Below are 26162 nucleotides of genomic sequence, written 5' to 3'. Positions count from 1 at the left end.
TGGGGGGGGGGGGCTTTAATTTCATTGTATTTAAGTACAATGACAATAAAGATTATACTTATATTTATACTTATACTTAATTCCCTTCCTCCCCAGCAGCAGGAAGTCCACCAAGACCCTCCAATTTTCAAGGGGGAGGGGAGATTTTGGTCTCTTTTTAACCTCAGTTTATCTCCCTATCTAGATCCGTATCCACAGGAGTGGGTTGCTGCTGGCATTACTGCTGGTTCAGCGCGCAAAAAAATATATGCATTATTTGCTTGTGCACATTTGTGCCTGAAAAGGTCTCTGCCTGAGCACGTTAGAAAAGGGAAAAAAATAGGTTTGTGCAATGAAGATTGCTCTGCACATGCGCAGAACAGAAAATCAAGATTTATCGCCAATGGTCGAACGGGTTTGGAGACGTGTCAGGCCGAGTTACTACCTACTCGGCCGAACCGGTCCGCACTGGTAGGAACCCACCTCTGCATATCCACATCCACATCCATACAGATAGATGGATAATTTTAAAAATGTTTTTATTAACTGCAATTGGCAGAAAGCTTCTGCTATGGAGGCCAGGACAATTATATTTATTTTTTAAAAGGGACAAACATTTTTTAAAAAAGACTTTTTAAAAGGCGTGGAAGTAGCCTTTCCCTTCGAAGCCCCCCCCCTCTTTTCTCTCCCCTCTGGTTCCTGGGGAAGGGATTATGGGGCCGGAGGAGCCACCTGACCCATCGCTCACCTTCACTCTGATTGTAGAGAATCCTCAGCGTCTCCAGGTGGTCTCTGAACTCCTCCTCATTGCCACGTTCTCTCTGGGTCTCTCTGTCCCAGTACTGGGGGTCGTCCTTCCCCACCTTCTCCATCCAGGAGACTCGAGGCTGCACCCTCTGGCTGTGGCTGTCGTAGTGAACGAAGACCTGATCGTCCACGTACCCCACAGAGACATACTGGGGCAGCCCCTGACTGGGCTCCGAGATGGCGGTGGAGAAATACTTCAGGGAGTGGGAGGAGCCTGGAAAGGACCCAGAGGAGCAGAGTTAGGGGGCTTCTGCTGGGGGACCCTAATGCTATATGGGGCACAGCTGGCCCCATTTTCAGGTCTGGGTGGAAGATGGAAGAAGACACCGGGGGAGGGGGGGCAGAGGAGGAAGGGGAAAATGAAAGGGAAGATGATGGGAGGGGGGGGGGGTAAGCAGAAGGTGAAAAGAAGGAGCGACTGACAGACAAAGGAGCATCTTCCGGAGAGCCTGAAGGGTTGGAGGGCAGGGAGGTTGTGGGAGAGAGAGGAAGGGAAGGGAAAGGAGGGCCAAAGAGAGATCAGCGCCCCCAAACTTTATGTGCTCCCCTCCAATTGTTCCCCCCTTCCAGAAAGCCCCCCCCCTTCTTCTTCTGCAATGCTCAGTCTCTGCCCCAAGGAGGCTGCAGTTGCTCCAGGGAGAAAGGGGGGGGCGTCCCCAGAAGTTCAAAAGCAGCAGGAAAAACCCATCGGGTCCCCCCCCCAACTTTCCATTCACAGAAAAAAAAGGGGGAGGGGGAAACATTCTCACTTCACTGAGAGTCAACGTGGATTGCGAATAGGCGTAGATATTAGGTGAAAGTTTATAAAGTAGAGGAGGCCAAGAGGGATTTAAGAGGGATCCAAGGCCATGGGATCCTTGGGGGAAATCCAAACTGCTTGCCAGGGAGATGTGGGCACTCAAAGGGGGAGCGAAGGGAACAAAAATGAAATCATGCAGTCCCCCCCCCATTTTCCTGCTCCCCCCCAGTGGGAAATCCCCCCTCCCGTCCCAGAGTTCAGCCATCTGAACAGGAATCGGCTTCGAACCCAGGACTCAGTGATTCACCCACATTCCACAGAAAATCTCAGTCTGATTATCCCAAGATTTTTTCATTTCAGCAACCCAATTAGGACATTCAAGGACATTTGCAATGCACCAGATTTCCTCTGAATCTGCCCCTTCCTTTCCCCAGAAGCTGCTCTGACGCTTGTCCTCCTCTGGGGCTCATCCTGCACTTTGTCAGCCCAAAGAAAGGCAGAAATGACCCCCAGCAAGCTTGGGGAGGGGGTTGACCTTGGCTATCCAACTTTTTTCGACGTAAAGGCTTAGATGGGAGTTTCTCAGACTTAGCAACTTGGACTTCAACTCCCAGGATTCCCCTCTCTCACCCCCTTCCCCCCCAGAAACCCATGTAAGCCTGTCCTAGAAAAAAAATCTCATGGGATACAGGTAGTCCTCAACTTACAACAGTTCATGTAGTGACTGTTCAAAGTTACAACAGCAACTGAAAAAAGCGATTTTGGACCGTTTTTCACACTTACGACCGTGGCAGCATTCCCCACAGTCACAGAATTCAGATGCTTGGCAAATGTTTTAGATTTATGACAGTTGTCGTGTCCCGGGGTCACGTGATCCGCTTTTGCGACCTTCTGACAAGCAAATTCAAGGGAGACTCCGGATTCACTTCACAACCCTGTCGCTGACTTCACAAATGTCACGATTCACTTAAGAAAGGGTGGCAAGAAAAGTCGCAAAATGGGGCAAACTCACTCAACAAATGTTTCACATAGCAACATGAATTTTGGGCTCAATTGGGATCGTAACTCGAGGACTACCTGTATTGTGGCCCAGGAGGGTGTGTGTGTGTGTCTGAGTGGAGGGGGATGGAGGGGAAAGTCGTATAGTAGCACAGCCTTTATTGTCATTGTACATCATGTATACAATGAAATTGGTTTTAGCCTCACTGTTGCAATCCATGACCACAAATACGAACAACATAAATAGCATAAAGAATAATCCCAATGCAAGTAATTAGGAAAAAAGAAGGAAAAAGAAAAACTATCATACATTTCCACGTGTGCATGGAGTGATTGTGGTTGTGTTTAAGAGTCTAACAGCCCAAGGATAGAAACTATTTTTAAACCTATTTGTTCGGCTAGCTCACTCGGTATATTATGAGACCACTGGAAGTTGCTGGTAATATCTAGTCGACTGGAAGCTCCAATCTTTAGTAACTCCCTGTGGGTATAGAGTAGTTTTTGCCTAGACACGCCACTGCGACATCAGGAGCTCAAAGCCACAGTATCTATGCCCGCCACCATCTTTAGGATCTTTGGGAAGTTGAACTCAGGGAGTGTTTCTCTCCAGAACTTCTCTCCTGCAGCGTTCATCGGGCAACCTTATCCAGAGGTTGCAGTAGCCTCCACCACACGGCTGCCAATCCATGGGATCCAGAGCTGAAGGAGCTTCTTGGATGAGACGGGGAAAATGTCTTCAAAGGAAAACCTAGAAAGTCCAATTGCCTCGTGAAAAAAGCATCTTTGACTGCGAAAAGGAGGTCCTTTGTGGGCGGCCAATCCTAGCCGCTTGTGCCCGGCGCTGCGGCTGAAGTAACCCCCCAAAGCCCCTGCCGCCACCAGAATATCTGCTGCCTCCTCCTCCTCCTCCTCCAACAGCACTGGATTTGCTGCCCGACGCCGCGGCTGAGATGAAGCCGCCAAAGCTCCGGTCAGCAGCACCCCCGCCTCCCCCTCCACGCGGAGCACCTGAGCTGGACCGCACGTTATCTCTCCCCCTTCCTCCTCTGCCGTGCTTTTGAGAAGCCATGAGGCCAAGGGAGTTAGTAGAAAGGCGGCGGAGGGGGCGGGAGCAGGAAAAAAAGGCCTCATGTCTTCTCAAAAGCGCGGCAGAGGATGAGGCAGCGGCAGGGGGAAAATGCGGTGCCCAGCTCAGATGCTCCGAGCGGAGGTGGTGCCAGCGGGAGCTTTGGCAGCTTCACCTCAGCCGCAGCACCGGGCAGCAAATGTGGTGGTCCTCTTGGAGGAGGAGGGGGAGGCGGCAGCAGTTATTCTGGTGGTGGTGGGGCTTGTCGGCATCTTCAGCGGCAGCCCTGCCCCCTGTGAAAAAAACCCAAAGATGGAGCAGATCCACGCAGATGACGTCGCCGCAACATGACTGGAGGAGGAATTCTGGGAGTTGAAGTCCACAAGTCTTAAGCTGTCAGGTTTGAAGATCCCTGTGTTTTTTTCCCCTAAAGGGTTATGGGTGCAAGGATCTTGTAACTTGACAGCTTTAAGACTTGCATGCTTCAATGCTAGACTTTCTGAGCCAACATGACTGGAGGAGGAATTCTGGGAGTTGAAGTCCACAAGTCTTAAGCTGTCAGGTTTGAAGATCCCTGTGTTTTTCCCCCCTAAAGGGTTATGGGTGCAAGGATCTTGTAACTTGACAGCTTTAAGACTTGCATGCTTCAATGCCAGACTTTCTGAGCCAACATGACTGGAGGAGGGATTCTGGGAGTTGAAGTCCACAAGTCTTAAGCTGTCAGGTTTGAAGACCCCTGGTTTTTTTTTTCTAAAGGGTTGGGGGTGCGAGGGGGTTGTAACAACAGCTTTAAGATTTGTGTGCTTCAAAAGCTAGACTTTCTGAGCCAACATTTTGGTTGCTAAGCAGGAGTGTTGTTAAGTGATACTGATATTATATAACACTTTTAATTAAGCAGGTACCTTGAATAAACATAACTTTGAGTTTCAAATAATACTGATTTCGTTGTTGTCTTAGGTGACATCTGTGAAAAAAATTCAGGTGCTCAGGCATGAAAATATGCCGCTCAAACACTATACTTTTCTGCTCACACTGAGAAAAAATTAGAGGGAACATTGCTTATGTGTCCAATCACACTTGGCCAAGAAAGAATTCCAATCTAATCTAATCTAATCTAATTTTCTTTATCTTTCAGATGCAGATGGACTGCTGGATCTCGTCCTGATGAGTTTGTTCTCCTAGGGCAGAGTTCGTGAACTCACCTGATCCCCTGCAAAAGCCGCTTTCTGACAACCTCTTCTTTGGGGGAGGGAAATAACAGCGCTTGGGGGCGCCCAGGTAGACTGGACTGACATCTGGAGGGGCCACCCTTGTCCTGTTCCCAGAGTTGGGGGGAGGGGAGGGGAACGGCAGATCTGCTCTCAAAGTGGCCAGAAGGAAGGGGGAACGGACTAGAAAGAGAACTAAATCAGGATTCTCTTTCCGGGAATTTTTTTTTTGGGGGGGGGAGGGAGGAGAGAGAAAGTAAATTTTCCTGGCAGATAAAGGGGGGGGGAGGAACTCCCCCAAAGGCCCCTAAAGGGACTCACCGAAGCAGCTCTCCCGTAGTGCGACCGCCACCAACACCAGGAGCAAGAGCGGCGAAGTGCGCAGAGCCATCCTGACCTGCGCTCCACTTTCCGGGAAGTCGTGGGGGAAACGAAGAGGCGGCTCCCATCGATCAAAACAAGCGGAACAACCCAGAGCAACCTGGCGATTGGGCGACCTCAACCAATAGGAAAAAGGAAAGGCATTCCCGTGTCGTCACAGTTGCTAGGCAGACGTCCGGGCGCAACCGGGGAGAGAGGCAGTGGGCGGGGAAAGGAAAACGAAAGTCCCATCGAGGAAATCCTCTTCCAGGGATTCCGCCTCTTGGGGAGGGAGGGGCAGAGTTGCGGGGCTGGGAAAAGCGGGAGGATCCCCTGGGCTCTCGACCACCAGGAAGGGCAGCCCTCTTTCCCGAGATTGAGTAGCGCAGATTGAGGTTTGTGGACACAGGATGGCTCTGCGCTCTGCGCCCCCCTTGCTTTTGGTGTCGGTGGTGGTCATTCTATGGGAGAGCTGCTTCGGTGAGTCCCTTTGGGGGCGTCGGAGATCCCGGCCCCCTTTTTCTGCTGGTGGGAATCCATCCAATGAATCTCTCTCCCCTCTCCCCCCCCCCCCAATATTCCCAGAAATGACACTCTGATTCGGTCTTCTTTCTGGTCCTCTCCTCGTTTCCCTCTGGCCGCATTCAGAAGAGGCCCCAAAGTTTTGATGGGACTCTGCTGCCACCCCACCCCCAACACCCACCCCACCTCTGCTATTCTGGGAACAGGACAAGGGTGGTCCCTCCAGAGGTCAGTCAAGTCTACCTGGGAAGCCCCCAAGGACAATTTTTCCCTCCCTGAAAGTGGAGGTTGTCAGAAGGCGGAGTTTGCAAGTGCCCAGGTGAATTTACAACCTCCTGGCTACTTGCACACACACACACACACACACACACACACACACACACATTCACTCATACACACTCACACACGTATGTATGCGCACTCCCCCCCCCATGTTCTGCTTTTTGTGGCGTTTTGTGCATCTTTCTGGCTTCTGGTGTGGGGAGGACTCGGCTTGTTTCCGTGCAAATGGTCTTTGGAGGTTCGCAGCCAAAGATGCTTTTTCACGAGGCAATTGGACTTTCTAGGTTTTCCTTTGAAGACATTTTCCCCTTCTCATCCAAGAAGCTTCTTCAGCTCTGGATCCCATGGATTGGCAGCCGTGTGGAGGCTACTACAACCTCTGGATAAGGTTGCCCGATGAATGCTGCAGGAGAGAAGTTCTGGAGAGAAACACTCCCTGAATTCAACTTCCCAAAGATCCTAAAGATGGTGGCGGGCATAGATACTGTGGCTTTGAGCTCCTGATGTCGCAGTGGAGTCTGTAGGCAAAAACTACTCTATACCCACAGGGAGTCACTAAAGATTGGAGCTTCCAGTCGACTGGATATTACCAGCAACTTCCAGTGGTCTCATAATATACCGAGTGAGCTAGCCGAACAAATAGGTTTAAAAATAGTTTCTATCCTTGGGCTGTTACAATCACTCCATGCACACATGGAAATATATGACTAGTTTTTCTTTTTCCTTCTTTTTTCCTAATTACTTGCATTGGGATTGTTCTTTATGCTATTTATGTTGTTCGTATTTGTGGTCATGGATTGCAACAGTGAGGCTAAAACCAATTTCATTGTATACATGATGTACAATGACAATAAAGGCTGTGCTACTATACTATTTCCCCTCGATCCCCCTCGACTCACACACACACACACACACCCTCCTGGGCCACAATACAGGTAGTCCTCGAGTTACTTTCCCAATTGAGCCCACAATTCATGTTGCTATGTGAAACATTTGTTGAGTGAGTTTGCCCCATTTTACGACTTTTCTTGCCACCCTTTCTTAAGTGAATTGTGACATTTGTGAAGTCAGTGACAGGGTTGTGAAGTGAATCCGGAGTCTCCCTTGAGTTTGCTTGTCAGAAGGTCACAAAAGCAGATCACGTGATCCCGGGACACGACAACTGTCATAAATCTAAAACACTTGCCAAGCATCTGAATTCTGTGACTGTGGGGAATGCTGCCACAGTCGTAAGTGTGAAAAACGGTCCAAAATCGCTTTTTTCAGTGCTGTTGTAATTTTGAACAGTCACTAAATGAACTGTTGTAAGTTGAGGACTACCTGTATCCCATGAGATTTTTTTTCTAGGACAGGCTTACATGGGTTTCTGTGGGGAAAGGGGGTGAGTGAGGGGAATCCTGGGAGTTGAAGTCCAAGTGGCTAAGTCTGAGAAACTCCCATCTAAGCCTTTACGTCGAAAAAAGTTGGATAGCCAAGATCAACCCCCTCCCCAAGCTTGCTGGGGGTCATTTCTGCCTTTCTTTGGGCTGACAAAGTGCAGGATGAGCCCCAGAGGAGGACAAGCGTCAGAGCAGCTTCTGGGGAAAGTGAAGGGGCAGATTCAGAGGAAATCTGGTGCATTGCAAATGTCCTTGAATTGAGTGTCCTAATTGGGTTGCTGAAATGAAAAAATCCTGAGATAATCAGACTGAGATTTTCTGTGGAATGTGGGTGAATCACTGAGTCCTGGGTTCGAAGCCGATAGCAATAGCAATAGCAGTAGACTTATATACCGCTTCATAGGCCTTTCAGGCCTCTCTAAGCGGTTTACAGAGAGTCAGCATATTGCCCCCAACAATCCGGGTCCTCATTTTACCCACCTCGGAAGGATGGAAGGCTGAGTCAACCCTGAGCCGGTGAGATTTGAACAGCCGAACTGCTGATCTAGCAGTAGCCTGCAGTGCTGCATTTAACCACTGTGCCACCTCAGCTCTTTTCCTGTTAAGATGGCTGAACTCTGGGACGGGAGAGCCAAGGTGGCGCAGTGGTTAAATGCAGCACTGCAGGCTACTGCTAGATCAGCAGTTCAGCGGTTCAAATCTCACCGGCTCAGGGTTGACTCAGCCTTCCATCCTTCCGAGGTTGGTAAAATGAGGACCCAGATTGTTGGGGGCAATATGTTGACTCTCTGTAAACCGCTTAGAGAGGCCTGAAAGGCCTATGAAGCGGTATATAAGTCTACTGCTATTTCCCACTGGGGGGAGCAGGAAAATGGTGGGGGGGGACTGCATGATTTCATTTTTGTTCCCTTCGCTCCCCCTTTGAGTGCCCACATCTCCCTGGCAAGCAGTTTGGATTTCCCCCAAGGATCCCATGGCCTTGGATCCCTCTTAAATCCCTCTTGGCCTCCTCTATTTTATAAACTTTCACCTAATATCTACACCTATTCGCAATCCACGTTGACTCTCAGTGAAGTGAGAATGTTTCCCCCTCCCCCTTTTTTTTCTGTGAATGGAAAGTTGGGGGGGGACCCGATGGGTTTTTCCTGCTGCTTTTGAACTTCTGGGGACGCCCCCCCCCCTTTCTCCCTGGAGCAACTGCAGCCTCCTTGGGGCAGAGACTGAGCATTGCAGAAGAAGAAGGGGGGCTTACTGGAAGGGGGGAACAATTGGAGGGGAGCACATAAAGTTTGGGGGTGCTGATCTCCCTTTGGCCCTCCTTTCCCTTCCCTTCCTCTCTCTCCCACAACCTCCCTGCCCTCCAACCCTTTAGGTTCTCCCGAAGATGCTCCTTTGTCTGTCGGTTGCTCCTTTTCACCTTCTGCTTCCCACCCCCCTCTACCATCATCTTCCCTTTCATTTTCCCCTTCCTCCTCCGCCCCCCTCCCCCGGTGTCTTCTTCCATCTTCCACCCAGACCTGAAAATGGGGCCAGCTGTGCCCCACATAGCATTAGGGTCCCCCAGCAGAAGCCCTCTAACTCTGCTCCTCTGGGTCCTTTCCAGGCTCCTTCCACTCCCTGAAGTATTTCTCCACTGCCATCTCGGAGCCCAGTCAGGGGCTGCCCCAGTATGTCTCTCTGGGGTCCGTGGACGATCAGGTCTTCGTTCACTACGACAGCCACAGCCGGAGGGTGCAGCCTCGAGTCTCCTGGATGGAGAAGGTGGGGAAGGACGACCCCCAGTACTGGGACAGAGAGACCCAGAGAGAACGTGGCAATGAGGAGGAGTTCAGAGACCAACTGGAGACTCTGAGGATTCTCTACAATCAGAATGAAGGTGAGCGATGGGTCAGGTGGCTCCTCCGGCCCCATAATCCCCTTCCCCAGGAACCAGAGGGGAGAGAAAAGAGGGGGAAGGCTTCGAAGGGAAAGGCTACTTCCACGCCTTTTAAAAAGTCTTTTTTTAAAATGTTTGTCCCTTTTAAAAAATAAATATAATTGTCCTGGCCTCCACAGCAGAAGCTTTCTGCCAATTGCAGTTAATAAAAACATTTTTAAAATTATCCATCTATCTGTATGGATGTGGATGTGGATATGCAGAGGTGGGTTCCTACCGGTGCGGACCGGTTCGGCCGAGTAGGTAGTAACTCGGCCTCCAAAACAGGTTCGACCATCAGCGATAAATCTTGATTTTCTGTTCTGCGCATGTGCAGAGCAATCTTCTTTGCACAAACCTTTTTTTTTTTCCTTTTCTAATGTGTGCAGGCAGAGACCTTTTCAGGCACAAATGTGCACACGCAAATAATACAAAAAAATTTTTTTTGCGCCCTGAACCAGCAGTAATGCCGGCAGCAACCCACTCCTGTGAATACGGATCTAGATAGGGAGATAAACTGAGGTTAAAAAGAGACCGAAATCTCCCCTCCCCTTAAGAATTTCAGTCCGTTTCTTCTGCGACTCCTCCTTTTCTCGCTCTCCCTTGGGATCCTCTGCTGGCTTTTCCAGCTTCCCTTTTCTGGGGAGGTTCAAGGGCTCCATCCTGGGGTGGGGGGAGATGCAAGGACGCAATCAAGGGAGGGGAGATGGGTGGTTATTGATGGGGGTTTTCTTTTCCTTGAATGCTTGAGAGGAAATGGGGGGGGGGGTCAGTGCCTGTGTCAAAGCCCCTGCATGGAGGGAGGCAGCTCTGTCTATCTTGAGGACTCCCCAAACCATCCTCCTGTCCATCTCTTAGGCCTGCACACATTGCAGAAGATGTATGGCTGTGAGCTTCGTGTAGACGGGAGCAAAGGAGGGTTTCTCCAGTATGGCTACGAAGGGAAGGACTTCATCACCTTCGACACGGAGACCCTCACCTGGGTGGCTCTTGACCCCCAGGCTCAGTTTACACAGAGGAAATGGGATGCTCTTCCAGGAAAGAATCTGGGGCATAAGTTTTACCTGGAAGACGAATGCATTGAGTGGCTGAAGAAGTACCTGTCCTACGGGAAGGAGACTCTGCTGAGGACAGGTGAGCATCTGGATCCAGTCTTTCCTCCTTTATGGCTGGATTTTGTTGGACACATTCAGCCCCTTTGGGTCCTGAGCCTGTTTGCCCTGGTGGGAATCCTCCTCCTTCACTTCCAGCACCTCTTGCAGGACACGGGAAGCCCCATTTGGTTCCCATTGCTCAACAGCCATTAAATGGGCAAGGAAATGCAGCCTCTGTCTAGTGAATTTCTGTGTGGATCAGGCAGCAAAAGCACTTGAGGTTGTTCTGTTCATAGCTCATGGAGAGGCAACCACTGTAGTCAAGTGTGAGGGGGTTCACCGACAAATGCGCACTCGACAAAAGCACGGCTAGAAAACAGCGAAGACGAAATTGCGCCCACAGAAGCGCGCCGAAATTGCTCCCAGCCCCGCTTGCACCTGATAGTGCACCTCTCACCCCCAACACGGGGAGGGGGGCTCCATGTCTACCATTAACCCTTAACCACAGATCTGAGGTTGTAGTGACTGCCACAGGTTTCCAAAATGTCCAGAACACAACTCTTTTTAGAAATGGACCGTTCCGGTTGCAAATAGAATTTAAAAAATGTGTTAATTCGATCCATAAATGAAAATTGTAACTGTACGAAGTAAATTTAACAACATATCCCACCTATTATTTTCATAGATTAAGGAAATTGTATGAGCGGTCATTATGGCCTCATCTCTGTAATAGTGTGGCTGAAATAGTACCTCTGTGGTTAGGGGTTAATAATACATTATCGGTGGCCCCACATGGGCAAAAAAAGGCCAAGGTTGAGGGGTTCTTTCCTTCCCAAAGTTTCCGTGGATCTTTCTCTTAAACCTCAAACTGATCTCCACAATTCTGACTTTGTGAGCCTTTCCTCAAAACCCCCTCCCCAGCTTCAGGAAGACTCCTTCACCCCATAGGAGTGTCCAGATTATAACCTTTTCTGGTGATTTGTTTTTATGTTCCCATCTAGACCACCCTCCCCCCCCGCCCCAGGTCTAATTCTTCCCCTCTGGGCTCCTTGATACCTTCAGGATCAGCTGGCTGAGATTATGCCCAATGGATGAATTCCCCCTCCCCACAATTGCCCTGCTTTTCTCTTCCATTGGCATCACATCTCTCTGCCCCCTTTTGAACGGCAGAATCTGTCAGAGTTTGTTGCATAAATTCAAATCCAGAAAGCACACACAGATAACTGATTCAGCTGGATCCATCAACTTCTTTATATACATAAGCATAGATCAATAAATGTACAATACCAACAGGTGGCTCTTCCAAGTAAACACGAGGCAGGAGAGTTACAGGCAAACCCAAGCAGTTAGTTCCGTATCAGCAGAGAAGCCCAGACCGACTGCTTAAGTTTATTTTTTCAATTCTCTGCACAGACTCAGATCTGTTTAAGCTCCCATTGGCTGACTTAGTTGCCATGCCTATTCATTGGCTGACCTTGTTCCCATGTCTCTCCCAGTCATGAATATTTTAACAGAATCTCTTTTCCAAATTAACCAGTGACAAATTCCAGAGGCCCTGAACCCATTTTTTTTCTTTTCTCCTCCTCTTGAAATTGTGGTTGTGTCCCTTGGGAATAGCCCTGCAGCAGCCTTAGATTCAGGGGAACAAAAGGGGGCCCAAAGGAAAAACGTCTGTGGTGGTGTTGTTATTTTGAAAGGGAACCTAAAAGACCATCTCCACTTTCCCTCCCCTGAAGGGAGCAGCCCAAGATCAGTCAGAGTTCAAAGCAGCCAGAGAGGAATTTCTTTGGAGCCTCAATTTGCTGCTGGAAGTTTTTCAGGCTGAACCACCGGGAAAGACTCAAAATCAGGAGTCCTTGTGATTGAACATTTTCCAGTTTTGGAGTATTTCCTGAAACTCCTGGAGAGGTTGCAGGTGTGCAGTCAGAAGTGGTGGGACATTTTCCTGCCCCTCCAAGTTTCCCATCTACCTTCCAGGCTCTGGAGGGGCTCAGAGTTAATTCTGGGGGTTCCTGTTTCTGCAGAGACCCCAAAGGTGACGGTGAGAAGCCGGACGGAGGTGGAGGATGGGATGGAGACGCACATCTGCCGCGTGGATGGCTTCTACCCCAGGGAGATCGATGCCTCCTGGAGGAGGGACGGGGAGGAATGGCTGGAAGAGACCTTCCATGGGTCTGTGGCCCCCAACGCAGATGGGACCTACCACTACTGGCTCAGCATCCGGATCGACCCCAAAGAGAGGAGCCGCTATCGGTGCCATGTGGAGCACGACGGCCTGCAGGAGCCTCTGGACTTGGAGCTGAAGGGTGAGAGGCTGCAGGGAGGGGAAGGCTGGGCTCTCTGGCAGGCTGGAGGGTGGTGGGAGAGAAATCTGCCCCCAGATGTGTCCAGATGTGAGCATAGCTGAGCTTTCATCCGTTGGTCCTTCCAGTGTTTGAGGCAGGTGAAGCCAGGCAGCCATTCAATGGAGCAGGAAATGCAGCCTCTCCCTGCCAGGTCTCTGTGTGGATCAGGCAGGGGGATCACTTGGGGGTGTCCTGCAGACAATGAGGCTATTCATTTGGGGTTATTCAATGAAACCCCCATTAGCCAAACTGTAGTCGAGAGTGATGGGCACCCTTAATTCCACCCCCCACACACACATCCCATAGGGGGCTCCCTCCCTGCCTTGCACCTGATGGTGCACCTCCCACCGCCACCACTAGAGGGCTCCACCTCTACCATTGAGATGTTGTCAGTGCCCCCACTTGGGCAAAAAACGACCATGGATGAAGGGTCCTTTTCTTTCCAGTGCAGTGGGGGGTGGAGCAAAATTTCTGTCAATCTTTCTCTTAAACTTCAAACAGGTTCCCACAATTCTCTGAGCCTTTCTCAAAACAAGCCCCTCCCCACCTTCAGAACAACCCCTCTTTCCCCAGGGGGGCTCACATTATGATCTTCTCCTAGAATTTTTTTTTATTAATTCCCATGTAGACCCCCCCCCTCTCCCCATGGTCTATCCCTCCCCCCCTGGGATCCTTTTATCCCTCCAGGATCAGCTGGATGAGATTAGGATCAATGGGGGAATTGCAAACAGGAGCCCCCACTGATGATTTCCCACAGCCCCTCCCTACATGGGGAGGACCCTCTTTCTCTTCCATTGGCATCAGTCTCTCTCTGCCCCCCCCCCCCCTTTTGAGAGACAAAATCTCTTTTCCCAATTGATCAGTGTGGGATTCCCTTTGATCTCTCTTCCTCTTTGCCAGATCTGGATAATTTCCTAAATCTCTTGGAGAGGCTGCAAGTGTGGAATGTGAATCTTTTGGTTAAAACTAAGTGGTGGGAGATTTTCCTGCCCCTCCAAGTTTCCCATCCACCTTCCAGGCTCCAGAGCGGCTCAGAGTTAATTCTGGGGGTTCCGTTTCTGCAGAGACCCCAAAGGTGACGGTGAGCAGCCAGACGGAGGTGGAGGATGGGATGGAGACGCACATCTGCCGCGTGGATGGCTTCTACCCCAGGGAGATCGATGCCTCCTGGAGGAGGGATGGGGAGGTATGGCTGGAAGAGACCTTCCATGGGTCTGTGGCCCCCAACGCAGATGGGACCTACCACTACTGGATCAGCATCCGGATCGACCCCAAAGAGAGGAGCCGCTATCGGTGCCACGTGGAGCACGAGGGCCTGCGGGAGCCTCTGGAGTTGGAGCTGAAGGGTGAGAGGCTGCAGGGAGGGGAAGGCTGGGCTCTCTGGCAGGCTGGAGGGTGGTGGGAGAGAAATCTGACCCCAGCTGTGTCCAGATGTGAGCATAGCTGAGCTTTCATCCATTGGTCCTTCCAGTGTTTGAGGCTGGAGAAGCTGCAGGGACCAGACCGTAGAACTGACTTTGGGTGATGGAAAGGACAGAATCCCATCCCAATACTTGGCTGATCCTGATGAAATTCCCTATTTTACTTCAAATAATAACATGCAAACACTGAAACTGAAGTAAAAAGCATACAGAGCTGCCCAATTCCACTCAGAGTCAGGACTTATTGGGGCAGCCTATAAAAAGAACAAAAATGTTTTTGTTTAACAAATGTTTTATTGTGTTGGAGAAGTTTTTGTTTTGGAAGCTGCTATGAGTCAGAAGGTGGCAAAGGGCTGTTTTTGAGTGGAAAAGCCAAAGATGCCTTCAGTTGCCTTCATGCTGGGCTGGTGTGAGAAGAAGGCAGCATCCTGAGGACACGTCCTCTAACAACGGATAGCAAGGCGCCTTCATGTTACTTTGAGAAGGACCCAAAAATGAGTCCATGGAGTTTTGAATTTGGGGTATTTCCAGCTTTCACTTCTTGAGGTCTCTTCCCTGGTTGGGAAGATTGTTTGGGGTTCTCCTTCCATGATCTGCTCTTTCTCCCAATTCAGAACCAACCAGTTCAAAATCCAACCTGGGGCTCATCATCGGCTGCGTTGTGGCTGCCCTTGTCCTGGCGTCTGTGATTGCTGGAATTGTGGTATTCTTCAGTAAGTATCTTTTTTGGGGAGGGGGCTGATGGAAGGAAGATGGGGAGATTCCCCCCAAGTCTCTCCCTTTGGGGAGCTTCTTCTGGGCTTCCCTCTGTCCTGTTTTCCCAGCCCTCTTGGGGAGCATCTGAGATCTCTGCCTCTTGCTGGGACTCCAGTTTCTATTCAGCTGAGTCTGAGATTCGGGCAGTCCTGTCTCCTTCTGAGTTGGGAAGAGGCATCCCAGTTCCTTTGTCCCTTTCAAAGGCTTTGGTCAGAGAGCAGCAGAGAAGGATTTCCATGGAAACCTTCCTCCCCTCCCAGCTGCTCCTTCTGCTTCCCCCAATTCCCCTCCATCCATCTGGGAGGCAGCAGGTCTCTCTTGGGGCAAATCAGGAGATGCATTTGTATTTTGAAGATCTTTCTGTCTTGGTTGATGGGACTAAGTGACAGTGAAGCATCTGGAGTTCTTGCTCCTACAGAGGGAGAGTTTGGATGATCTCTGGTGGATCCTTTTGAGCTTTAACTGGTTTTTATTCTTGCAGAAAAACGTCAAGATGACTACAGAGCAGCACCAAGTGAGTGAATTGTCCTCTTTCCATCTAATCTCCAACTTAGAGCAGGGACCAGAGGCTCCATTACTTGAGAGGGGTGTGTGTATGTATGTGTCTTCCTCTTCATGCTAAGAACCAGGCTGGGGAAGTTGGGGCCCCTTTTCATTACAGCCAGGCTATTAGTGGAAGTGGAGTCCTCTAGGAGAAACTTCTGGAAGAAGGAACCTTTAAGAAGAGGAGAAGACCCGGCTGGTGGAAGGTCCCTCTGACTGAGGACATGCTCTGTTCCCCAAGTAGGCCGAGAGGAAAGGCTTGGCCAAATGAGAGTCAGAAGCTCCATAATACTAGGGGACAAAAGGGGCATTTTGGGGGAAAAGGAGCTTTGGGGGATACCAGCTGGATCTCCTCTTGGTCTCCCATCACAAAGGATCTCTGAGTAAGAACTGGTTACAAAAAGAAACTTTTTAGGTCAGCTCTGCCTTCTGCCTTTGGGTGATATAAATATAAATTTTAAGAATTCTTTCTGATGCCTTTTAGCCAAAGCAGTTGGGTTCAAACTCTCTCCGTGTATTTGTGTGTCTTTATTTGTGTGCGAGAGAGAAAGGGAGGGAGGGAGCTGGAATCAGAAAGAGCTGAGCTTCTCCGTCAATAAGCCAAGAGACACAGAAAGACAGACAGACATCCTCCCTCATCCTCTTTTTCTTTCCTTCTTTTTCAGCAAGTGACAGAGGACCCAGCAGTTCAGAACAGGGTAAGTTGGAGGGAGCAGCTGCTGCATGAGCCATTCTGACCCTTTGCAAGACTTTGGGGGGATGAGGGGATGAAAAGAGGGGAAGGCCCCACACTTTTAAATGCCCCCCCTCCCAATTCATCCTCCCTGGGGTCCCTCTGAAGCTGCTTCTGGTGGGATAATAAGAATAACTGCACCCACTTTGGCTTAGTGCTGAGGGCTCCAGGTGAGACTCTGAGTTCTACTTAGGCAGGAAAGCCGGCTGGGTGTCACAAAATCCACTTTCCTTGCACTGGTTGATTCTGCAGAGGAGGAGAAGAAACTCTCCCTGTTGGATTCAGGCAGGGGAGGCAGCCCAGAGTCTGCATGGTGGAGCCTTGGCCCCTTTGGAGGAAAGGGCCTCCATTCTTTGAGGGGAAATAGGGAAACCATCAGTGAGGCCATCATCCCCAGTGGTTAGAGACTCCTCTGGTGGCATAGCTGAGACCTGGCTTACTCTGGAAGGGGGGGTGTTCCCTCTCTCAGAGATGTGCCCAGATGGGTTCAGGGTTCGGGATCCCAGCTGAGACCCCAGGCAGGATTGGTGGGGTTACAGGGGTCATCGGAGAATCTCTTCTGACACTCAGGAGGCTCCCACCCTACAATTCTGGTGGTGATTTCCTGTTTGTGACTCTGGGCTCACCAGTTGGGATTGTTGCTACCGTGACCCGTCAAAACCGCGTTCCACAAAAGCGCGGTCGACGAAAGCGCGTATGTGACGTCATCACAGCGCGACGAAAAAGATCGAAAAATTGAAATAAAAATAAAATTAGAGCAAGCCGATTCACATAAAGGTAAGGGTTAGGTTTAGGTTTAGGGTTAGGTTAAGGGTTAGGGTTAGGTTTAGAGCGTTAGCGTTACGTTTAGCGTTAGGTTAAGGGTTAGCGTTATGTTTTTTGTTAGGTTAAGGGTTAGGTTTAGGGTTAGGTTAAGGGTTAGGTTTAGGGTTAGGTTTAGGGTTAGGTTTGGGGGGGTTAGGGTAAGGTTTTCGCTTTATTTTTACATTTTTTTATCTTTTTCGTCGCACTGTGATGACGTCACATACACGATTTCGTCGACCGCGCTTTTGTCTACCGCGGTTTTGTGGTGGAACCGTTGCTACTGTACCAACCTCCCTGATGCATGGCCAGCTCCCTGCCTCAGCTGCTGGGGGCATCTCAGGGTTGGCATGAGGTTGCCCAGGATTATGGTCCTGGGAGACCTCAATCTGCCATCCCTGGGTTTGGCCTCCAAAGCAGCCCAGGAGTTCATGGCTGTCATCCGGGGTCCGACTGGAGACAGAGGTCACACACTGGACACGATCTTCTTGTCAGACCAAATGCAACAGGATCTGATGGGAGATTTTGGGTTTCATTTTAGTGTTTTAAATATTCTACGTGGCATTTCATTGAATTTTACTGTGAGCTGCCTACAGTCACCTTAATGAGATAGGTGGAGATGGGAGTTTAATTAATGAGTCAATAAAAAGCTTTATGTCCTCTGAGAAGTTTGGGAAGCTGAAGAGGTTGAATGGTGAAGAGAGAGATTTCTCCTCCTCAGAGGATCCAGACATTCATTCATTCTGTGTCTTTCTCTCCAATCCAGGGAGCAACCAGAAGGTTTAGCAGCCCCCTTGCAGGTGAGTGGTCTCCGTGGGGGCCGTATGGGGTGAGAGGGAGGGGGCCTTTGGGGTCCAAGGACCAAGTGAGGGCGAAGATGCTTTGGGAATCCCTCTTCTCTCTCCTATTCACCTCAGACACCGGAAGGTAAGGAATTTGGGGGAGAGGGCTCGGGGGAGGGGTCTCCCTGCCCCCAAACTCTGATCCTCTGGCACCTCTCAGGCTCTGACTGTCTTGATCCAACTAACCCTTGGATACTTTCTCCCTCCTCTTTGCAGGGGAGACGCCCAGCATGAGGAGAGAGGGGAGAAGATGGGATCGGCCTCCTTCTGAATTAGGCCGGACTCTCAGGAGGAGCCCTTCAGGCCCTTCCTGCATGCTGGAACCAGGAGAGATTTTTGGGTCTTTCATCACTGCTTTTATCACTGAATCAATAAACTTTTTTCTATTATGACTGAGGAGCAGAGGAGAAAAGAATATATTGTGTGTTACTAATTGTGGAATCAAAAGATTTCAAATTGGGTTTCATAGATAATAGTTTAAATAGGTTGCATAACCCCCTTAATGGGCTTTTGCTGATTAGTCTTAGTGGAGAGAGGTTAGAGGCTAAAGATGAGGTTTTAGAGATGGGTTTATAGAGAATGGGGTGAGGAATCGGATGAAGACTTCATTGGCTTTACTTTACGAAAGATTGATAGGTTGTTAATTTTCATTATATTTGTTGGGGATGAAGGTGGAGGTTACTTTTTGTTTTTTCCTTGTGTTAGTTTTATCTGCTTAATGTGATCTTCGATGAAACTATTACTAAGAGAAGTTTGCGTTTTGAGATTTTTGCGGCTAAATTAGTTGATGTATTTTTAATTGATTGTTGCAAGGTTATTTGACCATATATTTCATAACACAAAGTTTGACAATCCATATACTGAGGGTAACATTTGACAGTGATTTTTTTTATAGATTGGCATTTATGGCTTTTCATGATTTAGAAAAACGGATGATGAAATCAATTGTCAGGCTGCTCTCTCCTTAACAATTGCACAACTTTAAATGATTAAATCTTTAAATCAATAAAAGATTTCTTTTCCTCTTACTTGATTGCTGTATCTTTGGGGAGGTTGGAATTAAGAGGGATTCTACCCTCCTTGTTGATCAGAGACCCCGATTCCAATTTCCCTTTGAGTGATGGGAAGGGGGAGGAAGCAAAGCAGAATCCCGAAGGAGGAAGAACTGGGGGGGGGGCTCCTGGGGGCTCCTTTGGGGAGGAGGCAGCCATTTTGCTCCTGTGTCCAGAGGTTCCTCCAGCGTCACCAGTTGATCTTGTGTAAAAGGGCTACCTGGTCTTGGCTTGGGGGTGGCAGCAACAGAGGCTGCCTCTCCCTCAGACCCTCCTTTGCCTCCGGCTGTTGGCCAAGTGGCTGCTCTCTGAGCCTCACCCAGGGGCCCTTCGGGAGACAGGAGCTGAATGCCCAGCCAGAGCCCTCCTGGTCCCCTTGCAGAAGGGCAGCTTCTCCTGCTTCTGGGAGATCATCTCTGGGCTCCTCAGCTGCCCAAGATGATGCAGTGGCCCAAGAGTGGGGAGACCCCTGATTGATGGGAAAGGTGTCCCCCATATTACAATGGTTGCTTTGAGGGCACGGAGGAGTGAAAAGGATGGGGGTCTCTCCAAGGTGAAATCTACTTACCTTCACTACTGGTTGGCAAATGTAAGCGTGCACACGCCCCCTCCATGCATGCGCAGGACTTTCTGCGGATGCACAGTGTCCAAAACAGATATGACGGCGTCTGGGTGGGTGGGCGGAGCCTGTTACCGAGTGCGCCAAGGTGCGCCAAGAGCCAAGGTGGCGCAGTGGTTAAATGCAGCACTGCAGGCTACTGCTAGATCAGCAGGTCAGCGGTTCAAATCTCACCGGCTCAGGGTTGACTCAGCCTTCCATCCTTCCGAGGTGGGTAAAATGAGGACCCAGATTGTTGGGGGCAATATGCTGACTCTCTGTAAACCGCTTAGAGAGGCCTGAAAGGCCTATGAAGCGGTATATAAGTCTACTGCTATTGTTATTGCTATTGCGCCTGCAAAGGTAAGTAGAACAGCGGGGGGGGGGGAATCTGCTGTGCCACACGATTTGGATTAGCTGCTTTCTAGCCAATAGAAACCGTCTGTCACAGCTGATCCTGGGAAATACCAGTTCGCCCAACCCGAGAGCCTTTTTTTACTCCCAGTTCAGGCGAACCGGTCTGAACCGGTAGCATTTCACCCCTGAGCCTTTCCTCCCCCTCCCTCAGGACTAGCCACCTTTGGAAGCTTAAAAGGAAAACTTGGAAACATTTTGCAAGAATTCAGTGCATATTTCAGCCTCTTCTACAGATTCAAAATGTTTAGAAATGTATTTATTAATTAGAATATATGACCGTCCAGCTCACATATGCGGCTCTGGTCAGCGAACACAATAAAAATATCAATACAAGAACAAAAGACAATAAATATAATGCAGGAAAGAAAAATGAGCACCAAGGATAAACCAGGCAGCCACAAATCCATTCAGTTTTGTCTACAGGGAGTCCTCGACTTACAACAGTTCATTTAGAGACCATTCGAAGTTACAACAGGATTCAAAAAAAGGGACTGGTGACCATTTTCCACACTTGTGACCGTTGCAGAATTTCTGTGGTCGTGTGACCAACCTTTGGCCGCTTGGCAACTGATTCATATTTGCGACTGTTTCAGTGTCCTGGCGTCCTATGATCCCCTCCTGTGTCCTTTGGACAAGCAAATCTATGGGGAAGCCAGCTTTGGGAGGTGCCAGCTGGCTCTCCTCTTGGTCTCCTGTCTAACTGTCAACTGGTTGCAAAAATAAACTTTGAATCCATCTGTATCTTTTTAGGCCAGCTCTGCCTTCTGGCTTTGTATGATGTAAATAATAAATTTTAATAATTCTTTCCAATGCCTTTTAACCAAAGCAGTTTGATCCAAACTCTCTCCATGTTATTTGTGCATTTTATTGTGTGTGAGAGAGAAAGGGAAGGAGGCAGCTGGAGTCAGAAAGAACTGAGCTTCCTATAAGGAGGGAGACAGACAGACAGACATCCTCCCTCATCCCCTTTTTCTTTCTTTTCCAGCAAGTGACAGAGGACCCATCAGTTCAGACCAGGGTGAGTTGGAGGGAGCAGCTGCTGCATGAGACATTTTGACCCTTTGCAAGACTTTGAGGGGATGAAAAGAGGGGGGGTTGCCACTTTTTAAAGGCCCCCCTAATTCATCCTCCCTGGGTTCCCTCTGAGTCTTCTTCTGGTGGAATAATAATTGGCTTATTATTTAAATATTATTTAAATTATTAAGTATTATTTAAACTTTGGCTTAGTTGTGAGGGCAACAGGTGAAACTTTGAGTTCTAGTCCTGCCTTAGGCATGAATGTCACAAAATTTTCTCATACAACTCCTGTTTAAGTTCTTTTATTTCACCTTTAATTTCCTATTTTATTTCTTTTATTTCCTCTTTTCTCTCCTCTTTTCTCTCCTCTTTTCTCTCCTCTTTTCTCTCCTGTTTTATCTCCTCTTTAAGATCTCTAAGTTTATCTTCCATTTTAATTGTCTGTGCGTTAAGAGCCACACTTAATTCACTCAAGAAGAATTCTTTCGTTAACAAATCCCCAGCAGGGGGCGTAGGGAGCCAAGGCTGTAACCTTGTGCCAGGCACTGGGGATGTGCCCCTGGGAATAGAGGGCGACGATTTCAAATTAGGATTTGGTTTTGAGGCCATTCCAAAATTTATCTTCCAGCAATTAATAAAACTCTGCTGCCTGACTACGCAGCTATAAGTAAAGACGCTGAATTTCTCCCTTTACTTTGAAATTTGAGGCTTGGCAAAACTTTCAGTGAGTAAGCATTGTAACAAGACAGTTCAGCAGATTCATCACCATTTAAATTCCAGATAAGCAAGATTAATGAGAGAATGGAAGTCTTGTAAAAATGAAACTAATTAGAAGGCTTCAGCTGGCCAATTGTAAAACAAGTGATAAGGACGCTCCATTGAAATTTTAGAGTTCTGTAGCATTTAACAAAAAGTCATCATTATTACCGGAGAATCCAGCCTGCTCGGCGCCATTTTAAAAGCCTCTAAGTAAATAGATTTTCAGAGGAAAAAAAAGAAGCTAAAATCTTGATAAACAATTAATGTCCACGCAAACGGATTCAGCTCGCGATAAGATCAAATCAATCAAAGCTTTGAACTGAGTGGGGGAGACCTACTTTGTACCGCACAAGGCAGTTTGAAGTTCCCAGCACGGACGCCATTCTGCTCTGGGCTGGCCCCTCTCTCTCTGCAGGCACAAAAGCTGCAAAAATCAAAGGGCATTTGCCAGCAAAACTATTCTTCTTCCCTTCTTGCCTGAAGGATAAGAAAACCTGTTAAGACGTCAGATGGGTGATCATCTAAACAGGTACGTAACCAGGAATTCGGAGGCAGCTAATTTTAAGCTGCCACCATCAGCAGGCTCCTCCCAGGAAGTCCCCCCTCTCGCCTTTCATTATGTTGCCAAGATGCCTCCTCGGAGGGTGAGAACTTGCAAAACGCCAAGGTCACTACTGCAGGTGTTTGCTGGGGAAGTGGACTTTTCCCATAACAAAAGCTTTACAATGGGACAACGCGAACACCTGAGGGCTGGGAGAAGGGAATCTATTGTTTAATTGAGCAAGGGAAAACCAGAGCTGGTTTTGCTTCTTCAGTTCCCAGATGGTGAATTCAATAAAGTTTTACTTTTGGGAATTCAAGGACCCTGAGAGTTCCTTTTTGGGGGGTTTGCTATTTGGACTGTTGACAGACTGCTTTGTTTAAAAACCGAGTTGCCAGTTCCAATTTTGGTTGTTAAGTGAGATTGCCTATACCCAGGGATGGGATCCTACCAGTTCAACGAGAGAGAGAGAAAAGACAGAAAGAGATAGAGAGGGAAAGAGAGGGAGGGAGGGAAAGAGGGAGGGGGAAGGAAAGGGAGAGAAATAGACAGAGAGGAAGGGAGGGGAAGAGAGAGACAAAAAGGAAGAGAAAGGGAAAGGTGGGAAGAGAGGGAGGGAAAGAGGGTGGAAAGACAGAAAGAGGGAGGGGAAGCGGGGAAGAGAGAGGGGGAGAGAAAGACAGAAAGGGAGAGGAAGAGAGGGGAAAGACAGAGAGGGACAGAGGGAAAGAGAGAGAAAGAAAGAAAGAGAGGTAGGAAAGAGAGAGGGAGAGAAAGGGGGAAAAGAGGGAGGGAAGGAAATAGGGGGGAAGAGAGAGAGAAAGAAAAAAAGTTGATATTACAAAAGTTTTATTATTGTTAAACATATTTCAAAAGCAGAAAAAAAACGAAGGGGCCTAAAAGTGCATTTATCATGTTTTCCTTAGAACAATTAGCTGAACTCTGCCTTGTTTATCATTATTTTAGATAGTAAAACCTCAGTATTCAGGTCAAATTGCTGTGTTGGCACTTTGGGATAAATGAGTGGATTTTGGGTTGCAGTTTGGGCCCTCGGTCTTTAAAAAGTTCCCCATCACTGCTATAGGGGCCTCCTGCTTGAGCAGGGGGTGGACTAGAAGACCTCCAGGTTCCCTTCCAACCCTGTTCTTCTGTTGATTCTGAACAATTGGCACTGGAGCTATAGAAAGCGTGCAAAATGGAGGAAGGGAAAAGTTCCCTTCAAGAGAAGCTCAAAACAAGAAGAGGCTCATTTTGAAGAAGTGCAGCAAAGAACAGGAGGGAGACAAATATATTCCTTCAACCCTTTTACTGTTGCAATTTATTAATACAAATATAGAAACATACAATTAATTTTTTTCACTGCCTTTTTCCATTGAACTAAAAGCCATTTTCCTGTTTTCCACAGAAATATCACTTGCGTAGGAGAAATTTGAAGGGTGCAACAATTTCATGGCAATTCTCTAACTCTGCTAAAGGAGACCCATCCGTGGGACTTCCATCCAAATCCAGATTTACAAGCACTAGAAGGAATCGCGGAAGTACTTTAGTTAACAAAACAAAGAGGAAGTCAAGCTGTGCCGGAGATCAATATTAAAGCCTGTAGTAAAAGGGGAGGGTTCTGTAAAAGGTTCTCACAGGCCAAATTTGAGCAAAGGAAAAACCGGTGCATTCATTGGTGCCTTTACTAAAGAAGACAGTGGCTTGGAAACATCTCCCCAGCCGATTGTTCATTTGGCCTCTACAAAAGCAGTGGATCCTATGGCTGACCTCCCCCTTGCAACTCCAGAAGTCCCTCCGCCTGGGTCCTTTCCACCAGTCTGTAGTAGGGGCCTCTCCGGCCCATCAGCTCCATGTGAGTCCCCTTCTCCACAACCTCCCCTCCTTCCAGCACCACAATCTTGTCTGCGTTCTGCATCAGGTGAGCAATCACCAGCACTGTCCGGCCTCCACTCTTCACAGACTGCTGGATCTGGAAAAGGAAGCAGTGATCCAGAGAAAATCCTGGGTTCCTTCGACGCTCTAGATAGAAGCTCCCTCAGATTCCCACTGAAAAGTGTTTCTCCAGCTCTGCAATACAGTTTGGCCCCAAAGGTTTTGCAGTCTGGAAAACAATAAAAGCCACCCAAATGAAGACAAGTACATGTGTCTCAGGAGAATGTGGCATCATCCACTTTGGGTCGGTCACCTGGACCAGAAGTTTAGTCTCCTCATCTTTCAGATTCAACCTGGAGCCTCTCCTCAGGGAACTCCCCTCTCACCAGAATGTAAGGAGCACAGAGGAGAAGCTGCCCCCCATTTTCCCTTCCCTCCCCAGCATCACAATCTTGTGAGAATTCACTGGCACAAAATATTCCAATATTTGATTTCATTCTGTAATTCTTTTTGCTGTTTGGCTCTATTTTCTGATTTAATTTGATGTATGGTTGGTGTGAGAAGCTCAGAGTCGGTTTGCGACCAGAGTGTCATATCAGATTGGTAAAATCAATAAATATATTTACTGTACATCTCTTCAAATAAGCATTTAGATCCATATTATCTGCTCACGTTGCAATGCACCAGATTTCCTCTGAATCTTCCCCTTCACTTTCCCCAGAAGCTGCTCTGACGCTTGTCCTCCTCTGGGGCTCATCCTGCACTTTGTCAGCCCAAAGAAAGGCAGAAATGAAAAATAAGGGAGATTAGATTAGATTAGATTGGAATTCTTTCTTGGCCAAGTGTGATTGGACACACAAGGGATTTGTCTTTGGTGCAGATGCTCTCTCTGTGTACATAAAAAGAAAAAAAACATTCATCAAGAATCATAAGATACAACCCTTAGTGATAGTCAGAGGTCGGTCAGAAAGGTCAGCAGTTCGGTGGTTTGAATCCGTTAGCTCCGCATAACAGAGCGAGCTCCCATTTCTTGTCCCAGTTTATGCCAACCTAGCAGTTCGAAAGTACATAAAAATGCAAATAGAAAAATAGGAACCATCTTTGGTGGGAAGGTAACAGCGCTTAGTGGCCCTTTGGCGTTGAGTCATGCCGGCCACATGACCACGGAAACGTCTTCGGACAGCGCTGGCTCTTTGGCTTTGAAACAGAGATGAGCGCTGCCCCCTAGAGTCGGGAACGACTAGCACATATGTGCGAGGGGATCTTTTACTTTACTAATAAGTAATCAAGCATTCTTTTGAAGACAGCAAAATCTACCGAGGACCCCTGGTTTGAATCGGGTGTGTTGTCAAAGAGGTCATCTATACAGGTAGTCCTCAACTAGTGACCATTCAAAGTTAACAACGGCATCAAAAAAAGGGATTTGCGACTGTTTTTCACCGTTACAACCTTCGCAGCATCCACTGTGATCAGGTGGTCAAAACTCAGACGCTTGGCAACCAGTTCATACTTATGACCGTTGCCGTGTCCCAGGGTCAAGTGATCCCCTTTTGCGACCTTCTGACGAACAACGCCAGTGGGGAAGCCAGGTTCCCTTAGTTGCCTAACTTATCAACCGCACAATTTGCTTAACGACCGTGGCAAAAAAAGGTCGTAACTTTGTTGCTTGTATCCTTACAATTGATATTGATTGTTTCCTGATGGCTTATTTGTACCCTGTGACTATCATTAAGTTTTGCACCTTATAATTCTTGACGAATGTATCTTGTCTTTTTATGTACACTGAGAGCATCTGCGCCAAAGACAAATTCCTTGTGTCCAATCACACTTGGCCAATAAAGAAGTCTGTATCCCCTATATCTATATTCTATATCTATAAAATAAGGCAAAACTCACTTAACCAATGTCTCATTTAACAGCTGAAATTTTGGGCTCAATTGTGGTCATAAGTGGAGAACTACCTGTAATTGAAGGTTCAACACCCATTTCCACTACTCAGGTGCTCCGGAGGGCCCACCTGCCCCCCTTATCTATATTTGACCCAACCGGGCCATTTGCGCATGCGTACGGAGCGTATGTCACCTGTGCAACGCTCCGCTGAGCAGCTGGAGCAGC

General features: G+C 48.4%; 2 protein-coding genes across 8 annotated transcripts in view; one reads left to right on the top strand and one right to left on the bottom strand.

Annotated features, from left to right (window-relative positions):
• The window catches only part of LOC106546495 (major histocompatibility complex class I-related protein 1-like), a 56957-nt gene extending 51718 nt beyond the window's left edge, over positions 1–5239 (bottom strand). The window contains exons 1-2 of one of the 2 annotated variants that reach the window (XM_087711321.1): positions 5120–5237; positions 728–1000 (exon numbers count right to left, since the gene is read on the bottom strand). In XM_087711321.1, the coding sequence (XP_087567447.1) occupies positions 728–1000; positions 5120–5189 (343 nt within the window). In that variant the 5' untranslated portion in view covers positions 5190–5237. Of the gene's footprint in view, positions 1–727; positions 1001–5119 lie in introns of both variants that reach the window. The other variant, XM_087711320.1, reaches the window with a different exon arrangement.
• Positions 5240–5420: 181 nt separating this feature from the next.
• Positions 5421–26162, top strand: part of LOC148047228 (BOLA class I histocompatibility antigen, alpha chain BL3-6-like) — a 94731-nt gene continuing 73989 nt past the window's right edge. Inside the window, exons 1-10 of one of the 6 annotated variants that reach the window (XM_087711273.1) lie at positions 5424–5638; positions 8945–9217; positions 10115–10390; positions 12375–12656; positions 13760–14041; positions 14731–14829; positions 15354–15386; positions 16081–16113; positions 17716–17749; positions 18008–18146. In XM_087711273.1, coding sequence (XP_087567399.1) covers positions 5569–5638; positions 8945–9217; positions 10115–10390; positions 12375–12656; positions 13760–14041; positions 14731–14829; positions 15354–15386; positions 16081–16113; positions 17716–17735 — 1368 coding nt within the window. In that variant the 5' untranslated portion in view covers positions 5424–5568 and the 3' untranslated portion in view covers positions 17736–17749; positions 18008–18146. Of the gene's footprint in view, positions 5639–8944; positions 9218–10114; positions 10391–12374; positions 12657–13759; positions 14042–14730; positions 14830–15353; positions 15395–16080; positions 16114–17715; positions 17750–18007; positions 18147–20843; positions 20877–26162 lie in introns of those variants that run through there. The other 5 variants (XM_087711276.1, XM_087711277.1, XM_087711274.1 and 2 more) reach the window with 5 other exon arrangements.

This window comes from Thamnophis sirtalis, unplaced genomic scaffold (assembly GCF_051295495.1).
Source record: "Thamnophis sirtalis isolate CommonGarterSnake01/CBP01778 unplaced genomic scaffold, rThaSir2_p1.2 scaffold_3, whole genome shotgun sequence".
NCBI lineage: Eukaryota > Metazoa > Chordata > Lepidosauria > Squamata > Natricidae > Thamnophis > Thamnophis sirtalis.
The sequence above is the reverse complement of the archived record's forward strand: the minus strand, read 5'-3'. Positions and strand labels throughout refer to the sequence as shown.